The sequence below is a fragment of the Neophocaena asiaeorientalis genome, unplaced genomic scaffold (genome assembly GCF_003031525.2).
Source record: "Neophocaena asiaeorientalis asiaeorientalis breed wild unplaced genomic scaffold, Neophocaena_asiaeorientalis_V1.1 scaffold11, whole genome shotgun sequence".
Classification (NCBI taxonomy): domain Eukaryota; kingdom Metazoa; phylum Chordata; class Mammalia; order Artiodactyla; family Phocoenidae; genus Neophocaena; species Neophocaena asiaeorientalis.
In genome coordinates, this window is record NW_020173124.1 from 540,179 (window position 1) to 563,152 (window position 22,974).

Here is a 22,974-nt window from a genome sequence, read left to right on the forward strand (position 1 = left end):
GCTCGCTCATTCATGTACATGGGAAAACTCAAGCAGCTAGAGCTGGCACAGCGTTCCTTAGTACGTCTTAGTACGTCTCTGTTTCCATGAAGTTAGCATGATGGCCATTTTGGAACAAATCCTTTGTCTTATATGAAAAACAATCAGGTTGAATTAGATAATCTCTAAAGTCTCTTATCTCGGAAAGTCTTGTAAATCGCTGATTAAATGGAAACAAGAATAGCTTGAAAGTGATCTGAGACAGCTGACATAATGTTAACCCATTGGGATGGAGGAGAACTTCAGAGAGTAAGTAATTCTGAAGCGTGTAAAGCATCTAAATCAGCAATTACCACATTTTTCGGTATTATGGATTATGTGTAATTGTAAATGCAGGACTATTTTTATAGGATGCAATTTCCAGGACATAGGGCAAGTTGATTGTTCCATGCCATTTAATCTTTCTGTTTAACAACATAATTATCATCATGGCTCATTTAAATTTTGAACACCTGATGCGATATCAAGAGTTGTCAACACATTACTATTGCTAAGATTAAAAAAAAAGTCCTAGGAGTATTTATCTGTATATATTTCAGTACATTAGCAATCCATATAAAATTTAGAGTCATAGTAGTATAATGCTCTTTTGTACATCCATCCTGATACTGTACATTCCATCCGATACTGACTAGAGTGTAAGAATCAATGTTACCAGTGGGAAACTGTCTTTAACAACAAAAATTAGCCTGCCTGGATATCTAGCAGATTACATAGGTCAGTTATATGAGTACAGTGAAACAAGGCATGGAGAATCCACTAAGGACAAATGGAAGGAATCCACCTACAAACAGATGTATAAAATATCAACCAGTCCATTCTGATTTCAAGTTTTTTATATTTGTTTTAATGCATAACGAATTATTTTGTTATTATTATTCTGTATTCACAAACACAATTTATATATGCAAAATGTTTTATGACTGCTTTCAGTAAATAGATGGCTTTCTAGTATGCGAAAGTTTATTAAAGAAAGCATGGACACCAGCTGTTCCTTATTTCTTGCCATAGACTTATCTGCATTTTACCAGTTGAAAAATTTAAATCCAAAAAGGCTAAAACTGGGGACTTCCCTGGCTGTCCAGTGGTTAAGACTTCGCCTTCCAATGCAGGGGGTGCAGGTCCAATCCCTAGTCAGGGAGCTAAGATCCCACATGCCTCGTGGCCAAAACGTCAAAACATAAAAAAACAGAAGCAATATTGTAACAAATTCAATAAAGATTTTATCAATGTCCACTTAAAAAAAAGTCTAAACAAAACAAAACCAAAAGGTTAAAGCTTGCAAGGTCATATCATTTACCAATCCCAGCCTTGTAATTTATAGGTATTGTGATATGGGCCTGCCTTTGAAGTCTGCATGTTATGGGACTGTATTATTTCACACAAAAGGAAAATGACACAACACAAAAGGAATTTCCAGATTGAATTTCTCAGTCATCCTTAAAGTGTGACTGTAAATGTGCAAAGTAAGTATCTTGGGTATCCTGAAATGTCTCTTATGGATGGGGCATAGTTTCCCAGTAAACAGGAACCATCTCACACACCCATCTGTGACCTGAACGTAAAAAGATAACAATAACGACAACAAAAAAACCCCTAATATTTGCCTACACAGTTACAACGTTTTAGGCATACATTATGTGAAAGTGTAATCTCCATAAAATAAATATCTGGAAACAGAAGTAGACTACAGCAACATGAATGAAACTTGGTTTTTAAAGTTAAAGGAATAAGTGTTCAAAAATCCTTTTGATGATGACCACTATTCTCAATTTTTTCACTATGATTTTGGGTGTATTTTGAAATACAATTTTAGCTTCAAATTCCATGCAAAATGTGTATTCCATTCCTTGATATCTCAGTTGATGTAAATACAAAAATAATATCTTAACTATTTTTCCCCCAGAAAATCTTCAAGTATAATTCATGCCAAGAAACTGAGCTATGATCTCATGGTTTCAAGTTTCCCCTGACATACCTGTCATATACACCTGAAAGATATTTAAATCTCATTTTGAGGAGACAACATTTCCCTTAATAAAATCAAACTTTGATTTTCCAAATTTGTCAATGAAAAGAGATTTTCTACTTGGAGAAAGATGTTAAAACTATGCTGCCTTTGCTCTTGTCCCTGAGATTCATTTTCCTTTTTGGAATATTTCTAACATTAAAGCTGCTGCCACCATTTGGTCTCAGGAAAATCATTACAAAATACAATAGAATAAACTAATGCTCATATAAGAGATATATACAGTAGCAACAGTAGCAGAAGGAGCGCTTTGTTACAGTTAGCATCTCTTAATCTGAATAGACAAGTATCCGGAATAGGCAAATCTATAGAGAAAGAAAGTAGATTAGTGGTTGTCTTAGGGCTAGGAAGTTAGGAGAAACATGAGAATTACTAATGGGTATGGAGCTTCCATTTAGAGTGATGAAAATGTTCTAAAATTAGATAGTGGTGATGGTTGCACAGCTCTGTGAATATACCCCAAACCACTGACTTAGCATTTTAAGTATATTAATTCTATGGTAGGTGAATTATATCTCAAAACAGTTGCTAGTTATATTTAAAAAAGCAATTGTATTTTGAGGAATTATCAAAAATGTTTGAAAAGATTTACAGCCAAAATTCGGAAATAATCAAAATGTCCAAAAATATTGGAAAGGTCAAAATATCATGGTAATCCAAATGATAAATAATGTACCCCTACTGAAAATAGTATTTACAGATTGTTAATCACAACATAGCAAAGTGTTCATGTTAAAATAGTTAGTTAGAAAAAGATTAGGACAAAATTTTATCAATAGCAAGGTTATTTGTATTTTAAAAACACAGCATGAATATTAATATTCCAAAATGTTAATAATTGCTGTTGGTGTAGTAATAGTACTGGTAATTTTTTACTTCAACTTTGTTTCATGTTTCCTGATTTTCCAAATTTCCCATTATGTACAATTCTAATGAAGAATTTTTAATAAATAAAAAGTTATTTATTTAAAAATTGAGATCTGCCATCAATAAATGATTGCTGAACTAATGACTATTACTCCACAAGCTTATTTTAATAATGTTTAATGATGACTGAGCTGACAGATATCTACTGTTTTATTTAATCATCATTATTTTGAGTTAATAGGGATTCACATGAACATTGCAAATAGTATATAAATATACTCACTGTAATCCTTTATTGTATCTATAAATTCAAATCTGAGCCAAGCTCAAAAATATCACTTGCTTTATCACTAAAATAGTGTTAATGGAAAACATTAAATGGAAACAACCATAATGCTATCATCACATTTTAAGTAAGGTATTAATAAGAGTCACCATTAAATCTTAGCTCTTTTTCCTTCTAACCAGAATAATGTCTCATAAGTAACAAAATAAAAATTTTGAATCCTCTTATCCAGGATTTAGAAAATAGCTTTTCATATATAGTTAGAACCTTGAATTACTGTGGAATCATCAATTCTTTTTAGTATCTTAATATTTAATTTGTAAGGAAAGCAGCAACATAAATAGAATCTGTCCTGTGAACATTTGTTTTGCCCCTGAAGAAAAGGACAGATTCACAATAGTCTACTTTCTGTACTCAAACTATGCAAACCTAATTATGATTCTGTTCATATAGGTTTTAATGACCGTTGACTAAGAAAACAGATGGTTTTAAAAAATAGCCTACAGGTTGTTACTGTTGAAGCTGTTAATAGTGGGAGTTGAATAGTCAAAAAGCTGGAAGAGACCCAGAGAAATCATGATTCAGAAGAGGTGGTTTGTTTGTTTTAACTCTTTAAAATACTCCAGAGCCAGAGATTTATAACCAGTAAGTAATCTATTCTAGTATTTAATATACTGACAATCAAGTTCCATTTCTAGTTCCATCTGAGTTTTTTCCTACTTAATTTACAGCTAACTCCTCTCCTTCCGTCTTCAGTAAAATTAAATAATAAATAAATAAAACAAATAAAATTCTAGACTAATGAAATCAGGATTTTTTTCCCCCAACGTAGTCCTAAATGAACACACTGACAGAATGCTTTACCCATAGCAAACAAAGGGAGATAATTTGCTATCCTTGGAAGATTTGCATAGTTGCTCTGTGGACCATGGTGGGTGAGCATAAAGAACTGTCAACTGTTGCCAAGTATTTTGGGGCTCCCTTCCTGGACACAAAATTCTAGACAGAAACACTGGATGCAATAGAACTCATTCTAAGCGTAGTTAACATCAGTCAACACACAGCCTGCACTGGTGTCAAGAAGAAAGTAACTGCGCTCATAATTCTGTTGGTATTACACACCTCTGTATCCCCCAGGCAATCCTAGACAGCTTTAAGCAATTTTTTGGAAGAGGTTTTCTTATAAAGCTTTGGTGCCAGACAGCTGTCAGTAAAAGATTTAGTGTAAGTTAATATTACATGAAGACTTCTCCAGACACTGGTCAAAAACTGTAAAGGTCGATTTGAGAGAGTTGCTGGGTTTTGATGGAGAATTTTTCCGGAATTCTGGTCAAAAGCAAATTTGGCAAGTTCATGATATTAAAAGCTGGGTACTAATGAATGAGATGACCAGGATAACAAATAGTACTCTAATGAAAAAGACATTGGGTCTGCTACTTTCAAGGATAGTGTCACTAAACTAGAGGTGCATTTCAAAATCATTGAAAATACATGTTAGATTTTTCTACCTTGGCACTATTAGCATTTGGGACTGAATAATTCTTTATTGTGGTAATCTGTCTTGTGCATTGCTTAGCAGCATCCCTGGCTTTACCCAGTAGAGGCCAGTAGCACCCTTTCAGTCGTGACAATTAAAAATGTTTCCAGATATTGCCAGATGTAACCTGGGGCGCATAATCATCCCTTGAGAACCACTGCCATAGAACTGCTAAGTTAGATACTTAGTACTAGGACCACCAACTATCCCCTGTCCCCAGCCTGACTTTCTGAACCCCATGCACTGAATGGTCCAATATCTCTGAGCCTTTGCCTTATATAACACATTTGTTGTTGTTGTTGAATACTCATTCATTCTTGGATACTTCTGGAATCTTTCCTCACTTTCATCTTACCCTAGCATGGTAGTGTAAAGAAAACTAGGGTTTGGGAAATATATATATACACACACACACACACACACACACATATATGTGTGTGTATATGTATATATGCATGTATAAGTTCAAACCCCAGCTTTGTCCCACTCCACCTGTAAAGCAGTTGACAGTTCACTTAGGCTTTATTATTTTTCTCTACCTGGAGCACTTCTCCAGGTATCCAAGGCTTACTATTAATTAGAGTTAAAAACGGATTCAAGACCATGATCCTGGTTCTTTACATTAATTCATCCTCACTTGGTTTAAACCAGAATACAGAAGCTGTCCATATAGGAGCATCATTAATAATTCAAGCTGACAATCAAAATTCACCTCTTAGACACCACTGTATAGGGATAATATCAATAAAAACCTACAATATTGTGATAAGCAGCCTCTAATGTGGCCACCAATGTTCCACACCAGCTGGTATTCATTCCCTCCTCTACTCCCTTTCTTTGAGTGTGGCCTAGACCTACTAACTGGCTTCTAATAAATAGAATATACTAAAATGATGAGATATCACTTCTGAGACTGGGTTATAAAAGGTCTGGCTTCCAGTTGCTGTGTGCTCTTTCTCACTCTTTTTTCATTAGCTCTAAGGGAAGCTTGCAGTCATATTTTGAAATGCCCTGTGGAGAGGACCTTATGACAAGAAACTAAAATAAACAGTCAGTGAGGAGCTGTGACTCTCAGTCAAACACACACAAGAAAATAATTCCTGCCATCAGCCACATGGATAATTTGGAAGCAGATCCTCCCTAGTTGAGCCTTATGATGACACCACATATCTGGCCGACACCTTGAAGGCAGCCTCATGAGAGACCTAAGGGAACTCATAGATGCTATAAGATAATATTAATTGCTTTAAGTGGCTAAGTTTTGGTCATTTGTTATACAGCAATAGTTAAATAATATAAACACAGTGAGATAAATGATTTTCTCTTTCTTCTCATTCTCCTTTTGACGATGATGATTATCATCATCATTACTCTCTCTCAGATGAGGCTGTACCATTAATCTTCTGCCCCTAAGTTTAGCAGGGGCAGTTCTACAATTGTTGACCATATTATCATCATTCCCTCAAACCCTGGGCGCTGACATTGCCTATCAATTATCTTTCCCAATCATAAGTACAATAGAATTAAAATTCTCACTATGAAATTATCAAGGTTCTGATGTTGATTACGCCACTATTGGTTATTCAATTCACGGCTTTTGTAAATTTCAAGGGCAAAAATCCAAATGCAAATCTTTAATGCAGAATTCGAGCATCCCAAAGTAACCAGCTGTCCTCTGCATGCATATCTCATCCCAAAATCCAGTTTCTTCATTGTTAAAAATACTATCTTCTTCAAAAGATTACTCTGATGATTTAAACTGCATAAATATATAAAAATTTCCAAATATTATTCCTGTAATGTAGTAAGTGCTTAATAAATATTAAGGGTTTTTGTGATGCTATTTTAATTGCTTCCTCTTCTAAACCTCCTCTTCCTAACCCACTCATGGGTGATCAGTTCCATTTCTAGGCTTTCTACTTTAGCCAAGTCCCTGTTCTAAAAGTAATAAGAAATTTATAGAAATAATTAGTTCTTTTTTCCTTTCAAATCCCCCAAAGGATTCTTACTACTTATGGCCTCTGGCTAAGAATGAAACCAAATGATAAAAAGAAAGATCGATCCATTCCGTATGACCAGTCCAAAAATCAATTAGATGACTTTTTTATTCCTCTTTTAACTAGAAAATTGATAAAAAATTAATGGCCAACAATCTCAGAAGCTGAATCACAGCTTTATACATTTTTTTCCAAAAGAAAGAGTATCAGAAAGAAAAATAAACTAGTATGCCCTTGGTTTTCTTAAAATAGGGGAAATACACTTTTTCAAGGTTAAAGTTACACGTTACAATATTAATGGTATCAATGTACCTAAGCTAAAGGAGACCTCCACATTATCATTTGCGTATCCAGTTTCCACAAATAGATACCAATCTATTGTCTAATAGAGTATGAAATAATTTGAAAAACATCCAAAAGATTGACCTATCCATAAAAATATTTTCTTCACATGTCTTTAATGGTGCTTTAGTTGGATTTACAGTGTTGGGTTAAGATACTGTGATGCATTCAAACATACTAGTAAGATAACTTGTCAATCTCTTAGCAGCTCTTAATAATTTACTATGATAAGTGTAACCAGGCCTTTTGAGAATAGGGTTCTAGGTAACTCAATTTTAATAAGGAGAGGAGTAGAGAAAGATATGAGTATCAGATATAAATGTATAAGAGATTCCTGAGCTGAAAATCCTGAGCAGCTAGAAAGAAATAGAGCAGAATAGAGTGACTCAGGAGAGGGAAAAAGAAAGGTGCCCAAACAGAGTGGATGTACTTCATGTGAATAAGTACAAAGCTGGTGTTGGGACCTTTCATTTTCTTGAGGAGTGCTAACTGCCTGAGAAAGAAATTTCAGGAGACTTCATGGTTCTTTCAATAGCAGAGAATAATATATCCCAAATAAGGTGACCAAAGTTTTCATGATAGTAGGTCATCGCTGTGCATATTCTGGAGCTTTTGGTTTCAGGTAACCTATTGAGGGATCCAGATGCCTAACAGAAGCTTGCTTTGTTTTGCTTTGTATTTTATGTTTTGAGTTCAGACATTATCCAAAAAGGATACGTGAAATATTTCCCATAATTTGTTTGACCTATAATGACTTATTCTATGCGTGGTTATATTCGTTTCCCCATGATGTTGGAAAGTTTTTGTTTTCTTGTGGCAGTTAATACTTTACATCCTGAAAGATTTACTGAACTTGACCATCTACAAATACATACAAACTGTTCTCATGAGTTGAAAATATAGTCTTGAAACAAATCTGAAACGACAACACAAAGTAGTATCTGTTCACTGTCACAAGAACAGAAAGAAATTGAACCAGCCCTAAAAATTCACTTTGTAGCCAAGGGAATGGTTTCCATAAAATTGAAAAAATGTCTCAAAGCAACAGTATTGTATTTCTTAAGCTATTGCTGTTACTGACATAAAAAGAATTCTTTCTATAATTCTTCTTCGGCCTTGGTTGGTGACAGAGTGGTTATTAGAAAAAAACTGTAAACAGCTCTTTTCTAAGCCTCCAGGCATAATAAAAAAGAGACTCTCACTTGAGTGTCACCTGCTTCAATTATTAGATGGGTTTAAAGTAATATGATTCAGTACATAAATCAAAATAAAGCATGATCTTTTACCAGTACAAATTTGCAGAAGTACCATGTAGTTTCATCAAGTAATGCCAACAATGGTCTAAATAACATTGTGTTTAAGTGGTTACAAAGGCAAGATGGCATAGTGTAAAGAATTAAAAGTAGGACACTCCATTACCATGCAGCCCTTGATCTCTCTGGGTTCCTTATCTGTAACATGAGGAAATGCCACTAGATTGTGTCAAATGTTCCTTCTAATTCTAACATTCAAAGATATATGCAAATGTTGTGGAACTATTGAGGAGAAAATCTTTCATGTAAATAGGTGATATTCAACCATGTAAATATGACAACAGAATTTTGTCACATATTCTCCTTCAGGGTTGTTGCAGTTTTTTTTCAATAGACTATTTTTTACAGCAGTTTTAGATTCACAGCAAATTTGAGCAGGAGTCCCCATATACCCTTTCCTTTCCTACACTCACAGCCTCCTCCACAATCAACATCTCATACCAGAGTGGTACATTTGTTATAAGTAATGAACCTACACTGACATGTCCATAGTTTATATTAGGATCTATAGTTTACATTAGGGTTGAGTCTTAGTGTTTTACATTCTATGGATTTGAACAGATGTATAATGTTAAATGTTCCTTCAGTTTTTGTATTGTCTTAATAGCCAGATCACTGTATGATGCTGTAAAAAGGCATTAGAATATTCTCCATAGTGAGTGTAAAGCAATGACATCCAAATAATGGTACTTTGATGCTCTCTTTAAAAAAGAAAAAAAATTCCCATAGATTATCCATTCATGCATTACCTCAGAAACTATTCCTAGTTTATCTTTGTCCCCCATAGCAACTTAGCTGTGATGTACTACTCCTAGCAGATAGTAATCAACATTTGTTAACACTGAGTTGGATAACTCCAATTTGAACAAAAGAGATAAAAGATGAGAAAAGAATATAAGCTGGGAAAGTTCAGTCAATCACCATTCTCTGAGTAGAATTTCCTCTAGTTAAGTAATATCCTATTACGTGATTATTGTGAAAAAGTCATAAATACCCGCAAGGTGTGGGTGGCGGAACTGAATAGAGCATTACTTGCTGGAGATCATATTACTAACTGGAGCAGTGAGCTTTATTTCGAAGGCTTTTCCCCTAACTAAAATATATCTTTTAAAACATCAAATGCAGTATTCATTCATCAGGAGGAATATCACCCAGCAGGCCAGGATTTTCAAAGCTTAGTATTTTTTTTTCCAGTGGAATGGGACCTTTTCAGTGAAGTGATAAGTAGGCTTTGAACATTTAAAAAGAGCCACAGGGTCTTCTTTCTTCTGTGGATAGTATCCAGAATTGCTTCATCTGGTGAAAGAAATCCTTTCACTGCAGAAAACTTTAATTCATTACAACCAAAACCCAGCAAGATTCAGATCTGTTGTGAAATGTACAGGTTTGAGCATATATTTATCCCTGAGAATTGTGGTAGTGAATTGGTATTATAGAAATTATGATAGCTATACTTAACAAGTGATCCTCCTTCACACCATTTCCTTATTATGTTTAGAATAAGGGACAACTGTGCTCTTTCATTTTGTCATCCTTACCTTTGATTGATCCTAAAAGTAGAGATTATGTCCTGAAGTGAATGCAGTTAATGAAAGAAGAGGAAATAGAATGTCTGCAAAGGGAACTAGTAGAGGAAGAACATATAATCAGGTTATAAAGGTCTTGATAAAAAAAATAGGGGGTGATGTATCAAAAATTTTCTCTATCTCTCTGGAGCAATTCATTATTTTCCTTCCTTCCTCCCTAACGCAGCTTCATTCAATCAAGTCACAGAGCTTGTATGTGGTCTACAATGCTATTATGAATCAAGTTGCTGACATTCTTATGCTCATATATTTTCATAAAATGCAATTATTAAAAGATCAGACTGTATAGTAGATGGAAGCACAAATGTACGTGGAGACATGGTTGAAAACTCTTGATACTACTGCCAACACCACCATCATCATTAGTGTTTCGGTTGGTTTACTGTCTGCTAGCCTCCTAGGTTTACATTTAATGACTTCAAATACCTGGTGGTGTTATTTAATCTTTAAATATCTGCTCTACAGACTATTCATTATCATCATTAGCAGTAATAAGTTCATTTTCACTAGAGGTGTTTACTAATGTACTCTTTCTGTCCTCAAGAAGTTAAGAAACAACTATATGCAGATAACTGAATAGAAAAAATACTATCAGTCAAAGAACAGAAAACAAAATCTTTGCTAACTGGGAGCTTAAACATAGCTTGCAGAATATGTTTGTAAATATATATCATATATGCTAATTTCTACAATTTATTACTTTCCATTATTAGGTATTGTTACTATTTTCTGAGCACTCATGTATATCAAGCACTGTGCCAAACATTTACAGACATCGATCTAAATATCCCCCAAAGTGAGGAAACTGAGCCTCAGAAAAATTAAGTAATTCACCCAAGGTCATAGAACTAGTAAGTGGTTAAACTGGTTTTAGAATCCAAGTTGTCTGATGCAAAAGTCTGGTCTCTTCCCACCGTATGTTTTACTGGCCCCTAGGTCTCTGGCCCTCTTAGATTTCAAAGCAAGTTTTATCTTGCTATTTTCTGATTAACAGTAGAAATTTTAATAGACTCTTAAACATTCTAATTTCACATGACTATTCCATATGCCTATATCCTTTTGCATTTAGAAGAAACTGATTTTCCAAAAATAATTCCTTTCTAGGAATGTAATTTTAAAATATGGCAGGTATAATATGAAGAATACAAAGTTTAACTAATAAGTAGTAATTGCTCTATGGAAAATCATCAAAATAGATACAAAATATGTTTGTTATAAAATATTAGTAATTACTAAGGATTTAGAAACAGGGAGAGTACTATTCTTTGCAAATAAAATTAACTGCTCTCATGGTACATTATATGAAACTTAACCATTTCAGGGCCAACATACAAACCTTGGAAAGTGAATTCAACTCATGCAAATAATAAGTTTGCCCTTAAGGAACAAGAGATTTACAAATGATCTAATCAGGACATTTGACCAAATGGCTTATTTGATATTTGTATTTGGAAATTTATCAAATACTTTCAAAAATCATTATGTAGTCTTTAAAAGAATCAACTATGTGATACCGGCTAATACAAGGGACTGTGTACTTAGTAAAAATATATACACATATATAAATACACCCTTTTCAAGAAGTTCAAGTTTTTCTTAGTTTTGCACCTATTAAATCCTATATAATAAAATTCTACAGAATAACACGTACATGAATAAGAGGCAGGGTGGATTACGCATGGTAGGGTAGTGAGCCTTCCACAAAAAATGAGGTTGGATCAAAGAGCCTTGTTTGATCAAAAATCACACTAATTTTGGCAAAATTTACATAATGCTCAATAAAGTATGCTATATTTGTTCTATACCTTCCTTTCGGAAAAAGCCATTTTAAAAAACATAGGAAATTTCCCTCTTTGTGATTCCAAATATTCGGTGCAAATAATTTTCTTAAGAAAAGTCATCTTTGAACCATTTGTAAAAATCCCCAGTAATACACTGATTTGTAGCCAAAAATTCATTAACACGTGATTGAACAAAATGTGTTAGAGCCGAGGGAAATAATAGGCTTACTACCAGAAGCCCATGTGCTGCTGTTTAAAGATTTTTTTAAAGATTATAGATCAAAGAACGATTTTTTTAACATCTGACAAAACTGTCTTTACATATATAAAAAATATACTGGGAACATGCAGTACATCTTCAACACCAAAACATTAACTCAGGAAGCATATGATTTAGTTGGATGAGAGATGGAGAAATTTGTTTTTATAAATTTAATCCTTCAAGGGTAGAATAATAAATATGAATATTAATGAAAGAAATATACCCAATGCTTATGCTATATCTGAAGTTAGCAATTAGAACAAAAAATTTATTTCCTTCAATAAATTTAACAGTTTCTACCATCAATTCCCAATCACACAAATTCTTTTTTTTTTTAGCCTTGCCGTGCAGTTTGTGGAATCTCAGTTCTCCAACCAAGGACTGAACCCTGGGCCATGGCAGTGAAAGCGCTGAATCCTAACCACTAGACCACGAGGGAACTCCCCCCAAATCACACATTGGTGTTAGCCACAAAAAAACGACAGTGTCCAATCTGCTTTCTTTCACTGTTTGCTAAAACAAGAAGATAAGGTAAAATCTGACTCTGAAATGATAGCTACTGTATTCAAAAGTAAAAAGAATGGTTTAGCATTTATAATTGTTTCCATTATTTGGATTTCATTTGCTATTACCTATATTAGAATAGATAACCACATCCTGGAAAATAATTTAAATAAGATTATGTTTAAGTAAATAATAAATCAAAATGCTTTATTTTTAATATTTATAGTTGGATAAAAGTAAAAGTGTCATCTGAAAGATAAAAAAAAGATAGAAATACAAATGAAGCAACCAAATGCCAATCATGGCATTTTAATGTACTTGCAATTCAAATGTTATATGTTAGAAAAATTCTGCTTCAGTTTTTTCAGACAGAACCTATTTATAACAATTTGTGTTAGGCTTAAAAATTCATTTCTGATTTGCTTTCTTATTCCTCATCTTGACTATCAGAGTACAGATGGAAAGGTTATATTTCCATTATGTTTAATAAATCAAGTGAAAATATTATACATAAATTATGAATAAAAGCTATTTACCTGCATGGAAATCTATTCCCACAGCAAATGAAGTTCCTGATATAGGCATCAAGGCATCCATTTTGTCACTTGGTTCCAGAGGTATTCCCCTGATTCCTTCATGAACAGAGTACATAAGAAATGACTCTATACCTAAATTTAAAAGGAAACAAAAATAAAATGAATATATAACATTAAAATCATTCCATTAGCAGGAGGTGGGTATCAAGATGGCAGAGTAGAAAGACCCCAAACTCACCTCCTCCCACGGGCATGCCAAAATTACAACTACTTACAGAGCAACTATCTATGAGAACAATCTGAAGATTAGCAGAAAAGGTTTTCCACACCTACAGATATAAAGAAGGAGCCACAATGACATGGGTAGGAGGGGCACAAACACACTCCCAGGTCAGTGACCCACAAACAGGAGAGAAGTCACAACCACAGAGGTACTCTCTGAGGAGTGAGGGGTCTGAACCCCACACAGGGCTCCCAGCCCGAGGATCCTACACTGGAAAGACAAAGCCCCAGAAAGTTGGGCTTTGAAAATCAGCTGGACTTGTTTTGGAGAGATATATTGGAAACAGAAGCTTCTCTCTTAAAGAGTGCACACAAAATCTCACATATGCCAAGTCCCAGCACAGAGACAATAGTTGGAAAGGTGCCCAGGTCAGATCCACTTGCTGATCTCAGAGAGCCTTCTGAGCGGCAAGAGGCAATTGGGAAGCCCCCTGGGGACTGACAGGCTGGCAGCAGCCACTTTTGGGATCTCAGGATCCTTTTCAAACTAGTCCAAAAAAATTCAAGAGGAAGAACACCTCCAAATTCATTCTATGGGGACAGCATCACCCTAATTCCAAAACCAGACAAAGATGCCACAAGAAAATAAAACAACAGGCCAATATCACTGATGAGCACAGAGGTGAAAATCCTCAACAAATATTAGCAAACTGGTTTAACAATACATTAAAAGGATCATACATCATGATCAAATGTTATTTCTGCCAAGGATGCAAGGATGGTTCAATATCCATAAACCAATCAAAGTGCTACACCACACTAACAAAATAAAGGATAAAAAATTATATGATAATCTCAGTAGACACAGATAAAGCTGACTGTGGTTGCCTAAAATCTGTATGGATGAAGTAAATGCATCAGAACTAAGATTTTTCAAAACCTCATACCTCGACATGACATGCGGTTCTTTTGGAGATAATATCCAACTGTACACATGCAAGTCCTTGTAGTTTCAGATGTTGGTAAACAAAGCTGAGAACATCCACCATTATTTAGTTGGCAGGAATTGCTGCCTGCAAAGTAGGAAAACAAACAAAAGAAACATAAAAATCAAAAAAACTAAAGAAAGTATAATTCAATATCAGTAATTTGAATAAATATTTATGCTATTATTAATTTATAAATGCAGCTGTTTCATATTGGTATCATATTTTATTCCCTCAAATAATTTGAAGTAGCAGATTATGGTTGAAGTTTCTCCTTCCAAAAAAGCACTGCATAGTGATTACAGACAACAGTACTATACTCAATTTATAGAATCAATTTAACTTTGAATACAATTTGAATACAATTCAGAGTTGCTAAGAGATTAGATCTTAATTGTTCCCACCACAAAAAAGAAATGATAATTATGTGATGTAACAGATAGCACTATGGTGGTAATCATATTGCCATACATAAAGTATTAAATCAACACATTATACATCTTAACCAACATTATCTGTCAATTATATCTCAATAAAAATACATTTACAATAAATAAATAATTTTTTTGTAAAGTAAGATACATGAGAGGATTCATAGTTATAGAAGAGCAAAAGGAAATTGGTGTGCCGTGAATATGGTCATAGATCTTTGTAATATTTTAAGATCACAGAAACAAGGAAATCTCTTTTCTGACTTCTAAATTTCACTTCAACTCTACAGTTACTTCCTTTTCAAGAATACTTTATCCAAATGTATCAAATAAATAGTTGTTAATTTATATTACTGACTCAACTCAAAAATTATACCATTGAAAGTAAGGAGGTACATATATACATATATGTATAATTGATTTTTTAAAAGCAAGGAACTAAAATTTGCCATTCCAAGGAACATAATTCTTCAAAAATAGATTTAAAACACACCCATAATAGTAATCTAATTAACTGGCATATTAATTTGCCTTATTCCTGTGAGGTAGCAATGACAAATATTAGGTAATCACAGGTCGGAATTTTATAAAGATGGTCCATTAAATTTACTAGGCCCAATGTGCTAATTAAAGCTGGTAACATAAAGTTAGGTAATTTACAATCTTATCCATCAAGTTCATTAAATATCCCAGTTTTACAACATTTTTATTATTCTAGGACATGCAATGCCATTTACTGGATGTTCAAACTCTGATATGAAGTACAGTAAATCCAGTGAGAATTACTAAGCATTATGAAAGCTATATATCAATAGTGCTCTATGGAAAATTCAAAATACCAATGAAGCTCATTATTTCTAATCTCCTGAATTCAAGATAGTCTGATGGGATTTAATTGTTCAATCAAACCTGTCACAAGTTCTGTCATTTTTGAAGTGTGAAATAGTCCTAACTGGGGAGAGTTCTCAACAGGAGATCTACCACATTCTCTGCTCATTTCTTATACCTGGCAGTTGCTCTTATGTAGGTCCACATACTAAGATTTGAGTTGCCCTGAACTTCTGAAATGATTACCTTTATCTCATATATAAACTAATGGAGATTCATTGATTTATTCCCTTTTTTCCAAGCTGACTTACAATACTAAGATGAATTTTCAGCTCTATGATTATTTTAATAATGAGACAATTGTATTTATGGATCTATAGTAATTCCATACTGACCATGTATGTATTTCATTTTATAGAAAGCATGTGAATGTACATTAATGCAATGCCAATCTATAGAGATATGCATTTGGATATAAATTTACTTCAACTACCACTAAAGACTGGAAAACTGGGAAGAGATTGACAAGTGATACTCGTCTATAAAGTTTGAAAAAACACCAAACAGAGAGTACGGGAAACAAGGGAATTGAAGAAGTAAAGAAAAATGGATTGGAGTTGATTTATAAAAACAAGAGAAAATGAGGCATTATGTAACCTTGATAATATCCAAAATATGTGAAAAAAGAAGAAAAAGGAGATCCTGGGACTGTGCATTTTTAAACATAATAGTAATAATTATTTTTTATAAATAATAAAATTAATTATGTTAATGTTGTACAACAATAACACAATCCATGTATCATTTGTTTAGTCTCTAAGGGAAAATGATGGTGAAAGAGAAAAGGCAAAAAAATAAAACACATCATTATTTTAATAAGTATCTTTGCCTATTAAATATAGATTTCATGTAGGAAAAATATAGAGAGATTTTTAAAGAAATAATTTAGGTAGTGAATATCTAGCAGGTTAGAAATACTGGTTTGGCTTAATATTTTGTAATGATATTGATGTTCAAACCTCATTCCTAAATTCTCTAGTGGAAATAGAAAGTCCGCTTGACTGATGAGAAGTCTCAGCTCTCCACTGATCTGTGTCAAAAATGATAAATGAAGTAGCTAATTGTACTTTGAAATCCAAAGTGCTAGTAATGTTAACACCTTAAATAGTCTTAAATTGCTCATATTTCATACTAATGAAGCTTTTAAGCTACCTGCTATGATTCTGTTAATGGGACTGTCTTTAATACAGATGCTTTTATCAGCATATTCTTCCAGGAAAAACAGTATTTTTACTGCATTTTAAGCTTAGTCATATTATACCATAAATTTATAAGTACTAGAGGGCCCTGTCAGCTAATACTTTCACAGTGCATATAAGCTACAACTCTACCTATAGAATCAAATCCTTAAAAGATGAGGGGGGGAGGGGACGAGGGGAAGGTGGCGGAAGAGTAGGACGTGGAGATCACCTTCCTCCCCACAGATACACCAGAAATACATCTACACCTGGAACAACTCTTACAGAACACCTAATGAACACTGGCAGAAGACCTCAGACCTCCCAAAAGGTAAGAAACTCCCCACGTACCTGGGCAGGGCAAAAGAAAAAAAGAAAAAAGCAGAGACAAAACAATAGGGACGGGACCTGCACCAGTGGGAGGGAGCTGTGAAGGAGGAAAGGTTTCCACACACTAGGAAGCCCCTTCGCGGGCGGAGACTGCGGGTGGCGAACGTGGGGAGCTTTGGGGCCGCGGAGGAGAGCACAGCAACAAGGGTGCGGAGGGCAGAGTAGAGAGATTCCCGCACAGAGGATCGGTGCCGACCGGTACTCACCAGCCCTAGAGGCTTGTCTGCTCACCCTTCAGGGTGGGCGGGGCTGGGGGCTGAGGCTTGGGCTTCAGTCGGAGCACCAGGAGAGGACTGGGGTTGACGGCATGAACACAGCCTGAAGGGGTTAGTGCACCACGGCTAGCCGGGAGGGAGTCCGGGAAAAGGTCTGGAGCTGCCGAAGAGGCAAGAGACTTTTTCTTCCCTCTTTGTTTCCTGGTGCGCGAGGAGACGGAATTAAGAGCGCTGCTTAAAGGAGCTCCAGAGACGGGCGTGAGCTGCGGCTAAAAGCGCAGACCCCAGAGACGGGCATGAGACGCTAAGGCTGCTGCTGCCGCCACCAAGAAGCCTGTGTGCGAGCACAGGTCACTATCCACACCTCCCTTCTGAGGAGCCTGTGCAGCCCGCCACTACCAGAGTCCCGGGATCCAGGGACAACTTCCCCGGGAGAACGCACGGCGCACCTCAGACTGGTGCAACGTCACGCTGGCCTCTGCCGCTGCAGGCCAGCCCCACACTCCGTGCCCCTGCCTCCCACGGTCTGAGTGAGCCAGAGCCCCTGAATCAGCGGCTCCTTTAACCCCATCCTGTCTGAGCGAAAAACAAACGCCCTCCGGCTACCTACACGCACAGGCGGGGCCAAATCCAAAGCTGAGTCCCTGGGAGCTGTGAGAACAAAGAAGAGAAAGGGAAATATCTCCCAGCAGCCTCATAAACAGTGGATTAAAGCTCCACAATCAACTTCATGTACCCTACATCTGTGGAATACCTGAATACACAACAAATCATCCCAAATTGAGGAACTGGACTTTGAGCACAAGATTTATGATTTTTTCCCCTTTTCCTCTTTTTGTGAGTGTGTATGTGTATGCTTCTGTATGAGATTTTGTCTGTATAGTTTTGCTTCCACCATCTGTCCTAAGGTTCTATCCGTAGTTTAAAAAAAATTTTTTTTTAATAATTATAATGACTCTAGTATCCAAAGCAATCTACAGATTCAATGCAATCCCTATCAAACTACCACTGCCATGTTTTACAGAACTAGAACAAAAAAGTTCACAATCTATATGGAAACACAAAAGACCCCGAATAGCCAAAGCAATCTTGAGAACGAAAAACAGAGCTGGAGGAATCAGGCTCCCTGAGAAACTAACACACCATTGTAAAGCAATTATACCCCAATAAAGATGTTAAAAAAAAAAAGAATCATGGATAGTGCCCTATGCTACGAAAAAAAAAAAAGAAAAAAAGATGAGGGGGATCTTGTTAAAATGAACAATGTGAGACAAGCATAATACAATGAATTTTTCTTCCAAGAAACTATTGGAACTGTACCTACAAAAATTCAATGTATTATATTAATTTACAATTTCATAGTATGTGTTTGTTCACATTTTGAAGGAATAAATATAGATTTTTAAAAAATGTTTGGAAATATAATGTCTCTAATTTGTATTTTATAATGTGTATTTTCAGATATAATCTCATTCAGTATAGACTATGAACTAAAGTTTATCATAGTACTGTAAGTTTTTACACTTAACAGATTGTATTGAAATCCACAAAAGTGCCATATTTTATTTATTGAGTGCCAGTATTTTATTCCCAGTTAAGTAATCTATTTTCCATGACTTGAATGCCAGTAAAATTATTTATTTTGATACAGGAAATTTTCTATTAAGTAATTCCTAGTGAAAACATTCCTGTTCATTATTATAGACAATGACCAAATATATATATATATATCAGAGAATAAGTACAGATTTTGTGCCTAAGAGTTTGGGTGTCAATGTCTTCTCAACCATGAATGGATCCCAGAAATCAGTTCAGATGGTTTTACAAAGCAATTCTTTTCTCTTAAAAATTTTTTTTTCCTGCAAAAGAAATATTTCCTGCTGCTCCTGGCAAGAAAGGATTCCAGACCGAAATTTGACCCATGCTTTTTTCAGAAAAGGTAACCATGAATCTGGTCTTCACTTTGTCTCCGGCTGTGCAGGAATGGCTCTCAATTGGTATCTCCAATAAATTCTGCCTGCTTGATTGCTGTCACCTGTCTTCAGAATTAGTGATCCCTTTGGTTCACTATTCTTATCTCTACTCTTATCTGCTTTGATCTACATGCCCAAATCCTTTAGATAAAAATCCTTTTAAGTTTTCTTGATATTTTTTTCCTAAGCAGAAAAATATATGAAGAAAAGGATTTCACGGCAGAGATTTAAGTAAGATAGTAGAATATAGAAGAATATTTTTTCTAGGAAGGGAGTTCTGCTAATGTCATGGATCATGAACCAAAAACGAAGAAAAGACTAGCAGGTGTAGGGCTGTACTGGCTGGCATCTCTAATCTAATTGCCATTTGGGCAATGTGACAAGTCCACGTACGTAAACCATCTGTTAGTTCTCACTCCATTTCACTGCACACCATTTGGACAAGCAAAAACAAAAACGCAAAACGCTTAGAGCCAAACAATGAAGTGCTTTTGGTTATGAAATTCTTGCATCAACATAGTCCATTTGAAGTCCCCTAGTTCATTCTGTTTCTGGCATAATTATACATTGAATATATTTTACTGGGATTTTTTCCTTATTCTTATATTTTTAAATCAATAACAAAATAAGACCTCTTTGAAGACCTGACAAATTAAGATTCCTTGGGCAGCTTTGCTAATGTTTTGAAAGCTCATTATATACCTTATGCTAAAGGCATTCCTTCTACAGTATTAAGCAGCATTTGCCACCCCCCTTTTTTTTACTAGAAGGAAAATAGGGAACTTCAATTTTTGACTTGAGAAAATAATATGAAAAAAGAGAACATTATATATTCAAAAGGCGACACAAATGCATTACCGTGTGACTTACCTTGCTGTGCTTCTTTATCATACACTTTCATATGAACAACCCCAGAAGTCTTATTTCTTAGAACAGTGGGGTTTCTTCCATCTCTTTTGCTGCAGGTTCCCAGCTGAGCTAAGTTTTGGTCTGCCCACCACAGTTTCTTATCTATAAAAATGAAAAGTTTTTATTAATGAAAAAGATAATCATCTTATTAAATAATAATAAATAACTATTAAACTCTAGTGCTTTCTGATTTCTTCTGTTAAATTCCCAAACCCTGTTTCTATGAGAAACAGCAAAATCATTTTTATTTCTTTTTTTAATGTTTTTTAAAAATATTTTTAATTTAATTTAATTTTTTTATACAGCAGGTTCTTATTAGTCATCAATTTTATACACATCAGTGTATAAGGTCAATCCCAATAACCCAATTCATCACACCACCCCCACCCCCCACTGTGGCTTTCCCCTCAGTGTCCATAACTTTGTTCTCTACATCTGCCTCAACTTCTGTCCTGCAAACCGGTTCATCTGTACCGTTTGTCTAGGTTCCACATACATGAATTAATATGTGATATTTGTTTTCCTCTTTCTGAATACTCCACTCTGTATGACAGTCTCTACATCCATCCACATCTCAACAAATGACCCAATTTCATTCCTTTTTATGGCTGAGTAATAGTCCATTATATATATGTACCACATCTTCTTTATCCATTCGTCTGTCGATGGACATTTAAGTTGCTTCCATAACCTGGCTATTGTAAATAGTGCTGCAGTGAACATTGGGGTGCATGTGTCTTTTTGAGTTATGGTTTTCTCTGGTATATGCCCAGTAGACTCCACTCTGTATGACAGTCTCTACATCCATCCACATCTCAACAAATGACCCAATTTCATTCCTTTTTATGGCTGAGTAATAGTCCATTATATATATGTACCACATCTTCTTTATCCATTCGTCTGTCGATGGACATTTAAGTTGCTTCCATAACCTGGCTATTGTAAATAGTGCTGCAATGAATATTGGGGTGCATGTGTCTTTTTGAATTATGGTTTTCTCTGGGTATATGCCCAGTAGTGGGATTGCTGTACATATGGTAATTCTATTTTTAGTTTTTTGAGGAACCTCCATACTGTTCAGCATAGTGGCTGCATCAATTTACATTCCCACCAACAGTGCCAAGAGGGTTCCCTTTTCTCCACACCCTCTCCAGCATTTGTTCTTTGCAGATTTTCTGATGATGCCCATTCTAACTGGAGTGAGGTAATACCTCATTGTAGTTTTGATTTGCATTTCTCTAATAATTAGTGATTTGGAGCAGCTTTTCATGTGTTTCTTGGCCATCTGTATGTCTTCTTTGGAGAAATATCTATTTAGGGCTTCTTCCCATTTTTGGATTTGGTTGTTTGTTTATTTAATATTGAGCTGCATGAGCTGTTTATATATTTTGGAGATTAATCCTTTGTCCGTTGATTCATTTGCAAATATTGTCTCCCGTTCTGAGGGTTCTCTTTTTGTTTTGTTTATGGTTTCCTTTGCTGTACAAAAGCTTTTAAGTTTCATTAGGTCCCATTTGTTTATTTTTGTTTTTATTTCCATTACTCTAGGAGGTGAATCAAAAAAGATCTTGCTGCGATTTATGTCAGAGTGTTCTGCCTATGTTTTCCTCTAAGAGTTTTATAGTATCCAGTCTTATATTTAGGTCTCTAATCCATTTCGAGTTTATTTTTGTGTATGGTGTTAGGTAGTGTTCTAATTTCATTCTTTTAAATGTAGCTGTCCAGTTTTCCCAGCATCACTAATTGAAGAGACTGTCTTTTCTCCGTTGTATATCCTTGCCTCCTTTGTCATAGAGTAGTTGACCATAGGTGCATGGGTTTATCTCTGAGCTTTCTACCTTGTTCCATTGATCTATGTTTCTGTTTTTGTGCCAGTACTATATTGTCTTGATTACTGTAGCTTTGTAGAATAGTCTGAAGTCAGATTCCTCCAGCTCCATTTTTTTCCCTCAAGACTGCTTTGGCTATTCAGGGTCTTTTCTGTCTCCACACAAATTTTAAGATTTTTTCTTCTAGTTCTGTAAAAAATGCCACTGGTAATTTGATAGAGATTGCATTGAATCTGTAGATTTCTTCGGGTAGTATAGTCATTTTCACAAAATTGATTCTTCCAATCCAAGAACATGGTATAGCTCTTCATCTGTTGGTATCATCTTTAATTTCTTTCATCAGTGTCTTATAGTTTTCTGCATACAGTTCTTTTGTCTCCCTAGGTAGGTCTATTCCTACATATTTTATTCTTTTCATTGCAGTGGTAAATGGGGGTGTTCCCTTAATTTCTCTTTCAAATTTTTCATCATTAGTGTATAGGAATGCAAGAGATTTCTGTGCATTAATTTTGTATCATGCAACCTTACCAAATTCATTGATTAGCTCTAGTAGTTTTCTGGTAGCATCTTTAGGATTAGGCCTTTATTATGTTGAGGTAGGTTCCCTCTATGCCCACTTTCTGCAGAGTTTTTTATCATAAATTGGTGTTGAATTTTGTCAAAAGCTTTTTCTGCATTTATTGTGATGATCATATGGTTTTTATGCTTCAATTTGTTAATATGGTGTATCACATTGATTGATTTGCATATATTGAGGAATCCGTGCATCCCTGGGATAAATCCCACTCGATCATGGTGTCTGATGCTGTTAATGTGTTGTTGAATTCTGTTTGCTAGTATTTTGTTGAGCATTTTGCATCTATATTCATCAGTG

At 35.0% G+C, this 22,974-nt stretch overlaps 1 protein-coding gene across 1 annotated transcript in view; it reads right to left on the reverse strand.

The window, feature by feature from the left end:
* LRP1B (LDL receptor related protein 1B) overlaps window positions 1-22,974 on the reverse strand; it is a 1,787,379-nt gene that overhangs the window by 490,174 nt on the left and 1,274,231 nt on the right. Inside the window, exons 33-35 of the mRNA XM_024744102.1 lie at window positions 20,233-20,373; window positions 14,249-14,374; window positions 13,080-13,211 (exon numbers count right to left, since the gene is read on the reverse strand). Coding sequence (XP_024599870.1) covers window positions 13,080-13,211; window positions 14,249-14,374; window positions 20,233-20,373 — 399 coding nt within the window. The remainder of the gene's footprint in view (window positions 1-13,079; window positions 13,212-14,248; window positions 14,375-20,232; window positions 20,374-22,974) is intronic.